Source organism: the organism of the source record quoted next, unplaced genomic scaffold (assembly GCF_019419815.1).
Source record: "Pyrus x bretschneideri cultivar Hongxiangsu unplaced genomic scaffold, Pyrus_bretschneideri_v1 Contig1, whole genome shotgun sequence".
Lineage (NCBI taxonomy): Eukaryota > Viridiplantae > Streptophyta > Magnoliopsida > Rosales > Rosaceae > Pyrus > Pyrus x bretschneideri.
The window spans coordinates 17,281,582-17,298,982 of record NW_025999390.1 but is presented as its reverse complement, the minus strand read 5'-3'; the positions used below and the strand labels follow the sequence as shown (position 1 = coordinate 17,298,982).

At 36.9% G+C, this 17,401-nt stretch overlaps 1 protein-coding gene across 1 annotated transcript; it reads right to left on the bottom strand.

The window, feature by feature from the left end:
* Window positions 1–3,086: 3,086 nt before the first annotated feature.
* LOC103963165 (E3 ubiquitin-protein ligase RNF185) lies at window positions 3,087–4,713 on the bottom strand. Its single transcript, XM_009375942.3, has 2 exons — window positions 4,510–4,713; window positions 3,087–4,009 (listed from the first exon to the last, which is right to left on the bottom strand). The coding sequence occupies exon 2, from the start codon at window positions 3,974–3,976 to the stop codon at window positions 3,293–3,295; it is 684 nt and encodes a 227-aa protein (XP_009374217.2). The 5' UTR covers window positions 3,977–4,009; window positions 4,510–4,713; the 3' UTR covers window positions 3,087–3,292.
* Between the last annotated feature and the right edge of the window lie 12,688 nt (window positions 4,714–17,401).

Here is a 17,401-nt window from a genome sequence, read left to right as displayed (position 1 = left end):
ATACTTTGATTGAAAATTTGAAAGATATTGTTTTTGGAGGGGTTGCATACGCATGTGCGAGTATTACTGTGGAGGCAGTGTCACCGACACAAAGGGCGGCCGAAAAAGTCAGATGAAATGGCCAATGCATCAACCCTCCCTTGTCGGTTAAACCCTCGGCTTTGTCTCTTTGTGTTCTTTTTTTCTTTTTTTTTTTAGCATGGCAAATATAACAGTAGTAACTGGAAGTATCAAATTTTAAAGCTTTAGGTTGTCCACGATTTACTTTTACCCAAAAAGACGGAAGCCCCAGTGACTCAGTGAGATCCCAGGCGTTTATATCAACCCAATCATCTCCTCATGGGCCCCGCTAACTCCATTTTCTAAAGGCCTGCAAAAATGGATGGTTGAGTTTTACTCTGCCCTTTGGTGAGATTACATCGCTTTAAAACAATGGTAGGAAGCGCAAGTGGTCATCCACCACGGTAGAGAAGATGAGTATTGTTCTTGCACCATCAAGTGAATTCGAACTTCATCGATTTTTTAATCTAATAAATTTATTGTTTGACAAAAAAATAAAAGCAATGGTAAGAACCTCATAAGGTAGTAGGTTTGGATACTAGCAACTCGTTTGATGATAGAAAATTTATACAAAAAAAAAACTCACACACTTGAAATTTGCTTATAATTTTAATTTGTAATTTTACAAAATTAAATGCTAAATTTTAAAAACTGAAAACAGATAATTATAAAACTACCCCTTGGTAACAAAGTTCTTAATAAATGGACTCTCCTATTGAGTGTATAACTTGCATTATGGAGATCAGTTTGTGTGTTCAAATAACATTACTAGTAGAAATATAGTTTAAATAATAGATAATGTTATTCATACACCTATTTTTGGGTCCCACAAACTCTTTTTAATTTTTTACCATTCATCATTTTCAATGGACACAAAATCAAGTACAATGACATTCTCGGATTATATAGAACCGACCCCACTTAGTGGGAAAAGGCTTTGTTGTTGTTGATCTTTTTCAATTGATTCGATCCGACGGCCAAAAATTGAAAGGAGTGTATGAGAAGTAAAATGGTGTATAGATAGCACTACCTTAGGACTTGTTTGGAAGTACTTTTAAAATGATTGAAACCGCTTTTCGTGAAATTGATTTTGGGTTCAAAAACACTTTAATTGTCTTTTGGAAGACACATATGTACTTCATGCAGGAAGCCCTTAAAGTATTTTTTTCATGATTCACTTGGATTTTACCAATGATTGGTTTTAAAAATATTTTTAAAAATAACGCTTTCAGTCATTTTAAAACATTCAAACGAAATCTTAAATAATAGAACAAAATGAGCCCTTGATTATATAATCCACTTTGGAATTCTACCCATTTTATTTTCCGATTATAAGATTATGAAGAAAAGGTTTGGAAAGTTATGACTCATGAACGAATCATGATAATGCTTACAAACGTGTCTTTTTAAATTCCTACGATCATGGTTAGTGAGATTTGGACTTTTTCTTTAACTAAACGGCTACTTGAGCTCAAATGACTTGGAGGAACAAGTATCTATCAGATTGGTCAACTTGTGAACAACAAGGAGATTCTACCACACCAACAACACATGACATAAAAAAAAAGTTGTAAGAATCATTAAAAAATTAACATAATTCAACAAATTTACGATTCAAACATTGTTCGTATAGTAGACGATTTTCTAGAAACACACTTAAATCCAAAGGTTCATTTGGTGCACCATCTTGGATTGAAGCATGAAAACAAACCAGACAAAGACTAACAAGTTTGAGCCTAGCAGAACAAAATTGAGTTGGGTGGGAGTCAAAGGAAAGGAAGAATATGATCAAGACAATGGGAAGTACAACACGCAATATTTAATTAGATTAGTCCTTTAGGTAGGTACACATTCACAGTACTGCAATTCACCGACGTGGTTTTTTTTGGTAGATTGATGACAAGTGCTTTCACACTTGTGCTTGCTTTTGGCCAGGATTGCTTCACCAGAAAGTCTATGCTTTTAAAAGCATTTTAGGGATTTTATTATAATCATGTTAAAACTTGCATTAAAAATTCAAGTGCCTTCTTCATAAAACACTTCTACGAGTTTGAATACTTTTCAATTTTTTAATGTTAAATGCAATTATAATTGCTTTTGGCGGTCAAAGAGCGTTTTTTAGTAATTCTAGAAATAATTTCAAATAGGCTCGTAACTTCTTGAGTTACAAGACACTTGCAAATGCCATGTTCTACTAAGATCATCTCTAACTCATGATACAAAACTTAAAATATAAACTTTAAAACCTTCCAAACCATCTCCAACCATGGGCTAAAATAAGTCTAGGGAGAAAATATATCCCTAGCCTAGATTCTCCCCGGATTTAAATCTGACTTAAATTATTCTAGACACACCAATCTGTCATATTTCAAACTTTTTTTTGTTTTTTACTCATAATCTAATGGCTATGATCAAATGAGATAAAAAAAAAAAAATTGACAGCCTAAAATTAAATCTAACGTCTAAAATAATTTAAATCAAATTTAACTTAAAACTTTATAAATACTTATCGGAATTTAAATATTTTTAGATTGAAATGTTCATAAAAATAAAATAAGATAATCTACATAAATTTTATTTTTAAAACTAGCTACTAAAAACAAAACATTAAGAAAAATTATTATTTAATCATCACGGACTACAATTTTAAGCCATAAATGTTAAAGAAGGAAAATAATTTCTAGCTTGTGACTTAAATTCCGAAGGACTGAAGATGATCGAAGGGAAGAGCCAGAGTTTGAACAGTATATGTCCTATTTTCCGTACAGAAAAAGATGAGAACCAACTGAAAGTTGAATCAAGATGATTATTAAACGACCTTATAATTATAAAAAAATTCGGTAAAATCAACTTTTTAACTCCTTAATGGTTATCCATTCATCATTGCACAGAAACCAGACACGAAGAAGATGATTTTTGCAAATTACGGCAGAACCAGATCAAATGGTAGTTTTCCATTCAATAATTCATGCTTCTCCTTCCCCATCAAAAGTTCAAAACACAATAACAAGAAAAAACTAAACTAATTTCAGAAAGTGAGTGCAAACCCTTTATTACGAAACCCTTGTGTCCGTTGCAGATGTTTATAACATTTAACACAATTGATCCCAGAAGTACTTAAACTGGGGGGAAAACTCTCAAAAAATCAGAAATGCAGCTAACGTATTTACACATAGAAGAGCAGCAACACTAAACAACCATATTGGTTTCAAAGTTTAACGAGTAAATCATTTTACGAACCGAAAATAACCGCAACGATCACAAGCACACCGACCAACAAAAAAAGATACTTCAAAACATCACCCGGCTGCCCTTGATGATTTTCCGGCTGAGGGAATAAGTGAGCATGGCCCCCGTGAAATGAACTGAATGACGCATAAGGGAAACCTGAAGTTGTTCCATATACAGTAGCATCAGGGAACCCGTGATACTGAATGTTAAGCAACGACGGTATCAGACCACCAAATGCAGTTGCCAACGTGAAGTTACCAATCCTTGCAGTTGCCATTGGGACAAATCCGCCCATGAATCCAAATCCATAATTGGCAAACTGATTGGTATGAGGAGGAGGGGCAGTTTGAGGCCTCTGCGCAGAGGGGCGATTGGGAATGTTGATCCCTGGATATGACTTTGATCTTGGGTCAGTTTGCGTCTTGCCCCTACCATAAAGAGGAACCAACTTCTCGTCCTGTATGAGGGCTTTGCAAACCGGGCACTGTTGGGAATTCGAGTGATGGTGGAGCCATCTGTAGAGGCAAGGCCAGCAAAAGAGGTGGCCACAAAGGGTTATGATCGGGTCTTGGGCTAATTCGAAGCAAATATTGCACTCGAAGTCTCCTGCATCGTTGGCATTGTTACCCGAGCAAGACGTGCTTTGGGGCGGCACGCTTGTTGACTCCCCAAAACCACTTGCCATCTCAGTAGCCACAACAGTTCAATATGCAAACACCTGAAATTCGTACATACTCATCACTAATTTTTTTTACGAATCACCGAAACCCATTAATACTAGAGACATGAATTAGATTCAGATACAGCTAAAACACACAACTGAATTCAAATACAGAGAAAATATTCAGACTGTTGGTATAATTGGTCTAACTATCAAAACAACAATAACTAAATTAAAGAGTTAAATATTCGATCTGCAAATTCTAAACTAAATGCTCAAAGCAGATAACAACTCCCAGAAAAATTCACACATTAAATCTAGAACAAAATAAGATCAGGGAAACAATTCGAAGCCAAACCGACCTCATAAACCACGCAGATCAAGACAATTAAGCAAAAGGAACACAGAGATCAAAACAATTAAGCAAGTATATCAACATATTGCACAAATTATTCAATATATTACAAAATCCCAAATCCAAATCCCTAATCGATCAACCCTAGAAAATATTCAGAAAACCAAAACGAAATAAAAAATTAAATTAGAAATAAAATTACCTTTAGGGCGAGTGAAATTTGATTGGGAACCGTAGCCAGAGAGAGAGAGAGAAGAGTGAGAGAGAGGAAAAATATGCAGCGCTTCGTGGGTATAAAAAGTCTTTGTCTATTAATAGAAGCAGGCAACCGAGGAACTCTATCGTCCCCCTCCCTCTCCGTCCGTCTTCCTGTTGTGCGCGGATTGTGGAAGATTCTAGCCTCTTCCCAATTTTTCCTTTTTATCTTATTCCACGCTGGCGTGCTGTTTATTCTTTTATTTTTTTAAGTATGCGTTCGTTGTATTTCCCACCAAACTGTCCGGATCTCAAACCGACGGTGATATTGCGTTCAGGTCCCAATCCGACGGTTTTGCTTCGTCCTTGAGCTATACTGATGTGATGGCGATGGGCTTTCATGAAGTTCTGTGCGTTTTGGGGGCGTACTGTTATTTACAAAGCATTCACAAAAGTCCGGCCCATACGCATTGGACCTTTTTATGTGTGTGGAAACTTACATGGGCAACGGTTTCAGTACAACTTATGGCACGTTTATGTCAGGTAATTCAGAATAAAAGCTGAATTGTTTTGATTACAGAATATTTCGGCGTTTATTAAATATTGACAAATTAAAAATTTGGTAACACCCGCATAATCTTGGAATCCAACTAGATAAAAATTGGATTCTCTACAATTTGGTAGTAATAGAATTCAGAGTTATTGAAGGAATCATAATGAATATTTCCTTTCCATTATATCCTCACTTATTCCTAAAATTTCAAGATTCCTTTCACATTTGTGCTAGGAAAAAGAGGAAGAAGCCTTAGCTATAAGGGTAGAAGATAGAGAAGCCTAAAGATTATCTAAGAAAGCATACAAAGGACCCTTGACCTACAATAAGGGAGGTTCAACTCAATGCAAAAGAAGTGACAAAACGAGAGAGAGAGGAAGGAGAGGAAGGAGATGTATTGCATCAAGCAAGGGAAATCACTTCCTAAGTGCAAGCAGACTTGAATCCTAGAGAAAGCCTTCTTCTTACAATCTGAAGGTTTCCTCCCAGCTTCCTTTGATCTTCCTTAGTCAATAGAAGCTTACTTAGAACCCTAACAAATCCATATTAGCCAACCCTGAACATCATGTAACCATGCAAATTTCTCTATCATGCTAAACCAACAAGCTTCTAGCTTTCATGCCACGCTTTACTTAAGCAAGTCATTATTTGTCTTATCATGATATCTTCAAGCCATTAATCTAACCAAGATACTTCCTAAGAAATGCTAATTCTTTCGAGGTATCCTAGGACTTGTTATTCAAACGGACCAGTGAAGGTAAATGGTACCCATCAAAACCCTAGCTCGGCCTAATAGTCCCCCAACATATATTGAACAAAGTTTGACTACCTTTGGATAGATCGAGAAGTTACTTAAAACTGGAGACTCCCTCGCTAGCCATGAAACTCTGAGTAAAGTGTTCTTAAGGCAGTCCCAAAGATCCTTGACGATGTCATGCCCAATCTTGAGGGTGAGAAAAGGCTTAGAAATTTCACTAGTGATGAAATAGTCAAATAGTTGGTCTTACCAAATCTATGTAGCATAGGCAGGATTAGGAACTTCAGGGGCTTTGATACCTTCAGTTGCAAGGGTTAGGAATTAGAGGAGAAGGAAGGCTATAAGAACCATCATTAATTTTTTAGAGATTATGGCCAACAAGGTAGGATTCATTTGATGAAGCCATAGAAGATAATTTTGTTCGGTATGTTTGACAAAGCGGAAGTTTTGGGATTGAGTAATGAAGAAGATGAAAACGACCACATGGAAGAGGACAAAGAAAAACTAATAGGGATTCTGCCACACGCACAATAAGGGTTAAAAACACTTAAAATACTTGTAAGAGAAGCAAGATAATCGTAATATAGTCGGCTCTAACAAGGTCGTCCTCCAAATCTCAATTAATTATTTAAAAACAAAGTTTTGGAAAGATTAATTTATTACCTAAATTAGCAAAAACGAATTTAATTTAAAAAATTAGAAAAATCTACAATATTAAAGAGAAGGAAAAGAAAACAATTTTTAGAAATTAAGTTGTAAAAGCACTAGGGTTCCACCGTCATCTTAACAATCTTACATAGTTTTCCTAATAACTTATGACTTATACATGCATATTTTGAAGGTTAGGTTTTCTTAAAGTATGATCTACTTGGACCCCAATCTAGAACGCATATCAAACATGCAACCCACCTGTGGTATTCAAATCAAATCTAAACATTCAAGACTCATTAAGTTTTGTGAAAACCATCTGAAAAACTATGCAATCCTTAAGATATGGTATTCTTCCTAAGTGAAAATACGCTTATTCACCATAAGAAGTCTTAGTCAATTTTAGGGACTAGCCTCCAACCAAAATTGCATCAAATTACTTGTCTAAAAATCGTAATGGTTGCGAATCACCAAGACACTTAGATAGTTTAAACTGGTGATTGATAATTCAAAACCTGCATGCATAATATCATTAGCAAATGAAAAGAAACTACATATTTTTGCTAAGCCTCGTGGCCTCATCCTAGCAAAAGACATTAGTTATGCATATTCATAATCAATATCAAAAGGAATTTCATTGAAATAAAAAAAGATTGAAAAAACCTTCAATGTAAAAGTCTAAAATCTCTAAAATTTGACCAAATTCTTCTCTAAAAACTTGCGTTGAGAAAACAACTAGGACCGGCCACAATGCCTGTATTTATACTACATAGAATATCAAACTCTTCCTAGAAATGGTCTTAAAATAAAACTAGAAAACAAAATAAATTGAAATAAACTAGGAAACATAACATTATTACTACCCCATTGCAAGGTTTAGCCCACTCCCCTCCCCTGAGGTAGATAATATTGTTTGTTAAAAAAAAAAAAAAAAAAAAAGAACTAAGAAACATAATCTTTGACAATATCCGTCCAACTAGTAGGGAATGGACAATATTTTTCAAATCTTCCCAACTCTTTTTCCAGCATAATAACTCTCTCATGATTATATGTTTGAACACTCACTTGTGAAGGTGTTGCACCAAACCCAAGTCCCCTTACTCTACCTTTACGTTCGGGTCCAAGCACTTTGGCAAGAACATCATTCTTAACAAAGTTTTTATCAACATCTGTTACATTCTTATTTGCTTCTTGTATTATTTTTTTCTACGATGAAAAACCAAAATGTTAACTTATAAAATAAAGACTATAATACTAATACAAATGAGTATAAATTGTTCCATTCATTACCGCTACAATTGTAACCTCTTCGTTTAAAAATTCACCAGATTTCCTTGTGTGCCCACAAATCCATACATCTCCCCTTGTTATTGCATCAGGTGTTTCACTTTCTCTTATCTACATCATTATAAATTAAAAAATAAAAAAATAAAAAAAATAAAAAGTACTTAGACAGAATATCATAGTCTTCATATAGCAGCACTACTCACAATTATGTTAAAAAGTTGTTGTGATGCTGCATTTACTGGTGCTGCATATGGAGTCTACTACCAAGGTGACCCCTAGGGTAAATCTTTAGGGTAAGGGTATGTAAATCATCTTTCCCTTGTTTTAAGGGAGGAGACTGATTAAGGTAATGTCTTTGTGTAAGGTTTAGATTAGGTAGGCAACATGCCTTCTTCTTTCTTGTCGGCTGCTTGCTGCAGCCATCATTCCCATCTCTTTTCCCTCTCTCTTCTCATATATACCCAGACTCACTCTTGTACAAACATACATGAAATATACATTGAAACTCTAAAATAGAAAACCTACAAAAGTAAAATATGACTAACAGAAATAAAAATTGTAGTTTACCATCTCATCTTCAAAGCAAGCATAGCCTTTGCGACTCATTGTGTGTAGCATAGTTTGCTTTGCCCTCATTTTCTTGAATCTCTCACTTATCTCCTATATACCCAAAATTTATTCAATATAATTGTTATGGATTTGAAGTATTGAAAATAGAATAGATATATTTGAATAAAACAAAAGAAATATTGTTACCTTATATTTTGAACCTAAGCGTTTCTTAACGAAACTCCGCCATCGTACCAAACTCACATTATCAGGCTTGAGTTTCTTTCATGTTCTGGTTCTACAACACCATCATCTTGAAAATATGCATCCCTGTACATTCTATAAACATCGGACATTTCATGTTGAAGAGATGCATTCGATTTTTCTCCATGCCATATCCAATTATCGTACGTAGGGTCAAATCCGTATTCAATTAAATGATCATACACTACTGTGGAAAGTTGGAAGTGCATGTTAAGACAATCCTTGCAAGGACATTATTTTTTTTGGATTACCTTCCTTAGTCAGAACATCCTCAAAAAACTACGTACCCCATTTTGATACGCTGCTAAACTTCTACAAGGGAAAAGTACAAATTCAATGTGTGTGGAATATAAATAAGAAATCTTAACATTTACACACAGAGTTCAAAATATAACCTTGGAAAGTATGCCCATTCTTTATCCATTGTACACCAATTAAACTCTACATTCTACATTGTTGAGTTCTCTAGTTCTAGTAGTCAACATAGTATCTAAAACATATACAGAAAATAAAATCAAGTTTAAAAGCACTATAATACAAAAACTTAGCATATTCAAAGGCAAGACACAAAATAAGCCATCAATTACAATAATGAAAATAAATGACTGCTCTTTTACATAATTTGTTATACGTGAATTTATGGGCATGCATTGACAGTGATGAAACCTTGATAAGCCAAATAAGCAACGATGCATGCATATTATCAATGTGACATCCCACATCGCTCAGGGGAGTGATCCTTAAATGTATATTCCCATCTCTACCTAGCACGAGGCCTTTTGGGAGCTCACTGGCTTCGGGTTCCATAGGAACTCCGAAGTTAAGCAAGAAGGGGGCTAGAGCAATCCCATGATGGGTGACCCACTGGGAAGTTGCTCGTGAGTTCCCAAAAACAAAACCGTGAGGGAATGGTAAGCCCAAAGCGGACAATATCGTGCTACGGTGGTGGAGCGGGCCCGGGAAGTGATCCGTCCCAGGCCAGGATGTGACAAATTGGTATCAGAGCCTAACCCTGGCCGTGGTGTGCCGACGAGGACGTTGGGCCCCTAAGGGGGGTGGATTGTGACATCCCACATCGCTCAGGGGAGTGATCCTTAAATGTATATTCCAATCCCTACTTAGCACGAGGCCTTTTGGGAGTTCACTGGCTTCGGGTTCCGTAGGAACTCCGAAGTTAAGCGAGAAAGGGGCTAGAGCAATCCCATGATGGGTGACCCACTGGGAAGTTGCTCGTGAGTTCCCAAAAACAAAACCGTGAGGGAATGGTAAGCCCAAAGCGGACAATATCGTGCTACGGTGGTGGAGCGGGCCCGGGAAGTGTTTCGCCCCGGGTTGGGATGTGACAATTTGGTATCAGAGCCTAACCCTGGCCGTGGTGTGCCGACGAGGACGTCGGGCCCCTAAGGGGGGTGGATTGTGACATCCCACATCGCTTAGGGGAATGATCCTTAAATGTATATTCCCATCTCTACCTAGCACGAGGCCTTTTGGGAGCTCACTAGCTTCGGGTTCCATAGGAACTCCGAAGTCAAGCGAGAAGGGGGCTAGAGCAATCCCATGATGGGTGACCCACTGGGAAGTTGCTCGTGAGTTCCCAAAAACAAAACCGTGAGGGAATGGTAAGCCCAAAGCGGACAATATCGTGCTACGGTGGTGGAGCGAGCCCGGGAAGTGATCCGTCCAGGGCCGGGATGTGACAATCAAACCTGCAAAAGCCAAATAAGCAATGCTTTAGGAGTGAAGACATGAAAGATGCATAATTTTGTCACATCAACAAATTCATCTAATCTACAAGATTTAGACCTAAGTCCTAACTCCTAACCAAATGAATTGTAATCTCTTTTTCCTACAAAGGTAATTTGAAGTTGATGCATTCAAATTCTTCTTCTTTAGTTTTCCTTGGTTATCACAAATCACAATATCAACATTCAAATGGATTACATAAATAAATCATCAATCATATATGTTATCAATCGTTTTATACTTTTTTGGAAACAGACACACTTGTAAATGAACAGCCCAACAGTAATCAAATACTTTATAATGATCCCACGTAGAAAAAAGTTTGAAAACTAACAAAATTACTAATAATGTTGCATTAAAAATCAAAAAGATTCATAACTTGTAATTGCATGGAATTGTCGTGCCAATAAACTACTTTTCTCCCGGATTCTAATCATCTTCTGGTTGCAACAAAGACAATAAAACAACCAATGAAAAAGTGGTCAAGAGGACCACTAAAGGAAAACAGAAATGCATGAGGGAAACAAAACCCTCCTAAAATCTAAAAAATTAGCAGGCCTACAACATTATAGACTCCTCGCCAAGTTATCCCATAACTCCTCAGCCCTCACTCCACCATACCTTCAAAAGCCCTTTATTTCTCTTCGTCTAGACCACACAAATTCCAGCAAGAATCAAACACCCCTATATAACTATGGCCTTTTTGCCCCTACTAAAACTCAATAAAAGGCAGCAAGTATAGAAATTTCACCATTTCACCTTCTATTGTGATGTTGCATATGACCGATGCTGCATCTGGTGTATCTACTGATGTTGCATCAGTGATGCTACATATGACTGATGATGCATCTACTGATGCTGCATATGGAGTGTACTACCAAGGTGACCTTTAAGGTAAATCTCTAGGGTAAGGCTCATTGTAATTTTTAGGGTAAGGGTATGTAAATCACCTTTCCCTTCTTGTTGGGCACTGGCAATGTCCTTCTTAAGTTGAAAGACACGTGCATAGTTGTTTTGATTTCCATACATATCCTGCAAGGCTTTCCAAAGCTCACATGAAGAATTGTAGTAGCTGAAAATCTCAGCAACATGTTTCTCCATGGTGTTGAGCAACAAGGACATGACAAGTTAATCCTTGTAAAGCCATGCATCATATGTAAAGGAAAAGATGTCTGGAGCTTCCACACTTCCATTTACAAACCCTAATTTCCCTTTGCCTCCGAGAGTAAGAGACACAGCTCGAGACCAAGGGAGATAATTAAACTCGTTCAAGAGAACTGAATACAAATGTTGATTGGTGTTAACCTCGACATCTAAGAAATTTGAAGGAGAGGTATGCGAGATGTCACACTCTATGTTTATTGAATCTTCTTCAGCCATGGCTTAAGATTGAATGAAAGATGTAGCGGCAAAAAATAGCCAGAGGCAGGTTATAAAACCTACTCTGATACCATGTAGATTTTCTGGTTTTTTAAGTTTCAATGTATATTTCATGTATTTTTGTACAAGAGAGAGTCGGGGTATATATGAGAAAAGAGAGGGAAAAGAGATGGGAAGGATGGTTGCAGCAAGCAACCGACAAGAAAGAGGAAGGCATGTTGCCTACCTAATCTAAACCTTACACAAAGACATTACTCCAATCAGTCTCCTCCTTTAAATCAAGGGAAAGGTGATTTACATACCTTTACCCTAAAGATTACAATGAGCCTTACCCTAGAGATTTACCCTAGGGGTCACCTTGGTAGTAGACTTCATATGCAGCATCAATAGATGCAGCATCACAACACCTTCATTCAAGCCATATTCCTTCAAATACTCAAAAATGCATACATAGCACCAGACAAAAGATTGAAATCTACATACTTTTTCATAATTACAAACTCAACATTTATATCATTGAAAAGGATAAAACCAAATGGTTAAAACTATACAAAAGTTTCAAGAAAAATATTGAAATTGCATTTTCTAAAAAGAATAAACAAGTGAAAAAAGAGTGATGTGTTGGATTAGGAAATCACCATGGCCGGCCGGGGAGCTTGACGAGGCGTAGAAGCTAGGGACTCTGGAGAAAGAAAAGAGAATCAAGCCAAAAAGCTCCTTTTTGAGCATTGGAAAACTGAAACAAGTCTAATGGTGCTGGGCACCCCAAAACATATGAATTGGTCTAATAAAAAAATAATAAAATGTGGGTTGGGAAAATTTCGGCGGGAACTAAAAAAAAATTTTGGCACCAAATTGTCTATTGATTGACTAGAAAATTTTGGCTTGTTTATAACATAATAATTTTCCAAAGTTAGAGTCATTATTTACAATGTGTCATTCGTGTCATAAAAGGTAGGGACACAAATATATGAAAAATTCACATTACGACATAACGTGAAGCCTTAAAAGAGAAGGAAAGTGTGTTGTATAAATTGTCAAATACGACACACAACGCTTAAGGCGTAAATATTTGTGTTTAACGACTTGCACAAAAGTACTACTGTGAACGTGAGATTATGCACAAGTATTACAACATGAACTTTATGAATGTCGTGAATGATATTATTTACAACATACCAGTACTGTATGTCATATGTGCCAAGTCGTAAAAGAACTAAAATGTTGTATCGTAAAAGAACTAAAATGTTGTAGTAAGGGTAACATATTTGGACATGCATGCATGATATGTATATCCAATACATAACCACACCTATATACATATGCATGCGAAAATATTATTTTGTTATACGATTCCCTCGCTCTATTTCAATAATAAATCGGAGAGCTCTTATTCTAACAAAACTTGAGTCTCATAGGACAATATATAGTAAAACCATGGCAACCACGCAAATGACCTAAATACTGTCTTTGAAGAACCTTCGGTTTTTGTACGTATATAATTCGGCCTGCGTAAGTACAATTACCAAAAGTCTCATGCATTTTCTTAGTTCGTGAAAAGCAAGCATATATATGATATGGCAATATTACAGTCACAATCTGATTATGACCATCACTTAGGGTAGTTCCACCGTGGGCAATAGCCCGGTGGATTGGCTCTCAAACAGGCCAGAAAGTCTAAGTAACTTGGTCCAGCGTGTGTTGGTGATGGAGCCCGAGCGAGCCTGAGGGAAAGGCCCGGCATGAGCTACCAGCCCGAGAGCCCGAAGGGCGTATGACGCAAGGCTGACGTCTGGGCGACGTCAACCACGTGGTAGACAGACCTGGATGTCCCTTTCTCTCTCTCTCAACCTTCATGGTTCTTGAACAACGTCGTCGTCTTACGGTGGATAGGCGGCGGCGACGACGACTCTCCCCAATGCCTCCTCCTCCCTTCACAAAACGATGCCCAGCCGAAGTCCTCCGCATCCGCGACACATGTCCCACAAACTTGCCAGAGTTTGCTTCGAGGAGGTGACCAAAAACTGGGCAAGGTTTCAGAGAAATTGCAAGGGGTTAAACCTCTGGTTTCAAACTGGAAAAACACCACAAATCTTGTCCCAAGCAACATTAAGACATAATGAAACAAGATTTTCATAGAGAACCTCACCTGGGTTCGAGTTTCAGATCTTGAGGCTCTCGGCTTCAATGGTGGTTTACACCGTGATGGTCCGATGATGCATGCAACGGTATAGCTAGGATCCTTTAGTCCCAGAGATTAAGGTTTCATGGTTTTGGAATTTGATTTGCTTAATTTTCGAAGAGGAAAGTGGGTGAGAGCTCTCGGAGCTCTAGAGAGAGTGAGAGTGTCGAGAGATTAGAGAGAGAGAGAGAGAGAGAGAGGAACTTCAGAAAAATGGAGAGAAGTGAGAAAGATGAGTGGAAAGAGAGGGAGTGACGTGAGGGAGTGGAGAGTGCATGGGAAATTCCAAGCAAGTTGCAAAAAATACTATTATTTTATTTACCTATTGCCATGGCTATTCAAGAGTAGGGATGGAGATGCAAAAGACATTTATTGTTCATTAAGGACAATTACTGTTCACTAGGTGGATTAAATAGTGGATAGCCCTGGAGGGTCTTTCCCACGGTGGAACTGCTATTATGACTAGACCCTATACATATTCAAACTTTTTGAGCCACAATTTGATCGAAACTTAGGAAAGTTGTCACTCTAGAAGTTGGTTTGGACATTAGCCAAATGCCATTATTCCCTTAATTTAAGTCTCTACTGCTCTCCTTCAGGATATCTTCAGCAACTGAATTTATAGAGACACCCACCTGCCAAATTTTCAAGACACCGAAAAAATAGATGGCTGACGCACCAATATTTGTAGCCAGAAAATTGGAAAACTAATGAAAATGACTTGAAAATTTTGAGTTTTAGAGTAAAAATATGGTTTTTCATTAAAATGAACAGTACCGGGAATGTTTCATTAAAATTCCCGAAAATTCATTAAACAAGACAATTGAAATCTGAAATGATTTGAGTGCGTTGGTACGATGATAGTGTTATGGTGAGTCGCCCACGAATGCATCAATTGTTGTAAATCGCTTAACGTGTGTGACTCACGAATATAAGTATTGCGTGTAATATTTTAATGATTAATTAGACGTTTAATGCATTTATGGTGAGGAAAAGTTTAACGCCCCTATGTTCTTATTGAGATATGATTTCTTAAATATAAGTTGGAGTATGATGATCCATCATAATTCATTCGTGATTTATCTACATTACATGATTAATATTGGACCTTTCCGGATGAGATATGATTTTGAATCCCTAAAGCAACCAAGTAATTGAGAACTAGGAAGACTTTTGGTGTAATAAAGTTAGTGGCACCACCATATATCGATATCTTCCGCATGCAGCCACACCAAACAATACGTTGTAGAGGATGGCTTTTCTCCTGATGGCTTTTACCATTGAAAGATGACGAAAACACATAATTAGATGGAAGTCCAATGAATTTTCTTACGTCCGCTATTCGAACATTATTATCGTCTTCCAAATCAGTAGATATAGGGTTTTTAAAAGTTTAGGGGAAGATTGATTACTTTAACTATCAGTACCAGAGTAATACTCATCATTTCAAGCCAGATGAATTACGCATGGTACTTAACTGTGAGTTGTCACCGTTATGTATTGATGGGGCGACACACAAGGCTGTGAACTTACCAACTGAGCCAATCCTTGTTGGCTTCAAATTATTAGATGTTTATTGTAAAGGGAAGTTATTTTCACATGTTTTTATCTTATATTCTTTTGTTTTATAATGTTTCTTGATTCTCTTTTAATTTATTCAATCTAATAACTAAAAATTCACACAAAATATAATAAGAGATCAAAAAATGTACATAAATCACTCCACATAATAAAAATCTAAGTTTAGGCCGGAATCTGAACATATTTGGCCTAATTTAAGTTGAATGCACCAACGCGGAAATTTTGACATCTTTGGCCTATTGTTCCTATACGTGCTTCTCATCACAAGTGTAATTAATTAAGGAGTGTGTGGATTGTACACCCCTTTTTACTTCTCACACATCCCTTGTTAATTTATGTCATTTGATTTTCTTCAATTCATCCGATCTGATGGCCGAAAATTAGAAGGGTGTGTGAGAAGTAAAAAAAATGTGTAGATATCACACCCCTTAATTAATAATTATTTTGGCTGAGAGCATATATGCAACCTCAAATGTATACACTATATAGAATCAAAACATCATATATCCTCAATTTTTTTTTTAACAAACGATATTATTATTATCTACAATAAGAATGTAAAAAAGTGGACTAAGCCTCACAATAGACTATTAATAATGTGAAAAAATAGACTAAACCTCACAATAGACTATTAATAATGTGATTCAAATTTTGTCACATATATCCTCCGTTATATTAGATTTATGTAACAAGAGTAGGGGTCCTTCTAAGATAAAGCATGATCATGACGATCAACAGTCCATTTCCTTTCCTATTTGCATTGTTTTATGTAATTAATTAAGTTGTGGAATTTTAAGCTCCAATTATACCAATACGTTCACGACAAATGTTTGATTCATTGAGTGTAAGAAAACCTAAGGCCTAATTGAATAAATGGTCCACATGGTAATAAGATATTCAGAACATAAACTCTGTGTTTAAAAAATTCGGATTTAAACCCCTGTAATGAAATCTGTTAGGATTTATACCCAAAACTCAAACTTCCATCTTTCCCATTAGTAGCCAGCACATGAGGGTCACATGTGAGGCTAAGGTGATCAATTCATCGTTAGTAGTGTGCCCATCACTAAAACCCTCATTCCTGGCGTTCCCAATTCTGAAACACGGAGAAGAATGCATGGCAAGATAGTAGGAATGAGTCGCGGGGATGGAACCAGATGGGGGGACAGTATCACTCCACCAAAGGGTTGGGATAATGGTGTCAATCCTTGGGAAGGAGGCTGTCAGGATGTTGCCTCTATGACAGGTAGTAGATGGGCTGATCAGAAAATAATTTGGGTCCTGTGAAAATTGGGAGTTTGTTCATAGTCAAAACAGCAATTCTCTAAAAGATAGAGAACAGAAAGATCGTGGGGGAGATGAATGGGGTCGAAAACAGTGGTAGAGCCATAACAAATAGAAAAATAATTTGGATCTTGCAGCACTAACATTTTCAAAATCCATTTTGATTTCTGAGGATGATTGCGATTACGATTTCACCGTTTCACACTGATTACTAATGATGGTTGCGATTGCGATTTCGATCTCTAAGTTCGACACTGCAATTTTATCTGCCAGCTGCAGAAGGGATGGAGAACAACTATAGAAGGGATGAAATGATCATTTTAACCCCACACGTGACCGTCATGTGTAGACTATTAACAGAGGGAAAATGGAAGTTTGAGTTTTGGGCATAAATCCTAACAGAATTTACCATAAGGGCTTAAATCCGAATTTTTTTACCACATGGGCTATGTTCCAAATAGCTTATCACCACAGAAACCATTTATCTGATTTAGCCAAATCCTAAATAGTTAGGGTGAGGATCACATCAAAGCATTAGTTCACCTTCGTCGTCTATATTTTGCTCCTACTTGAGAGTAAATACTGACTTTGTGACCATGAATCAAATTATTCAGCTCCTAATTACATTCATAAATACACAAGAAGTCCACAATGGTCCCCATTATCCTTGC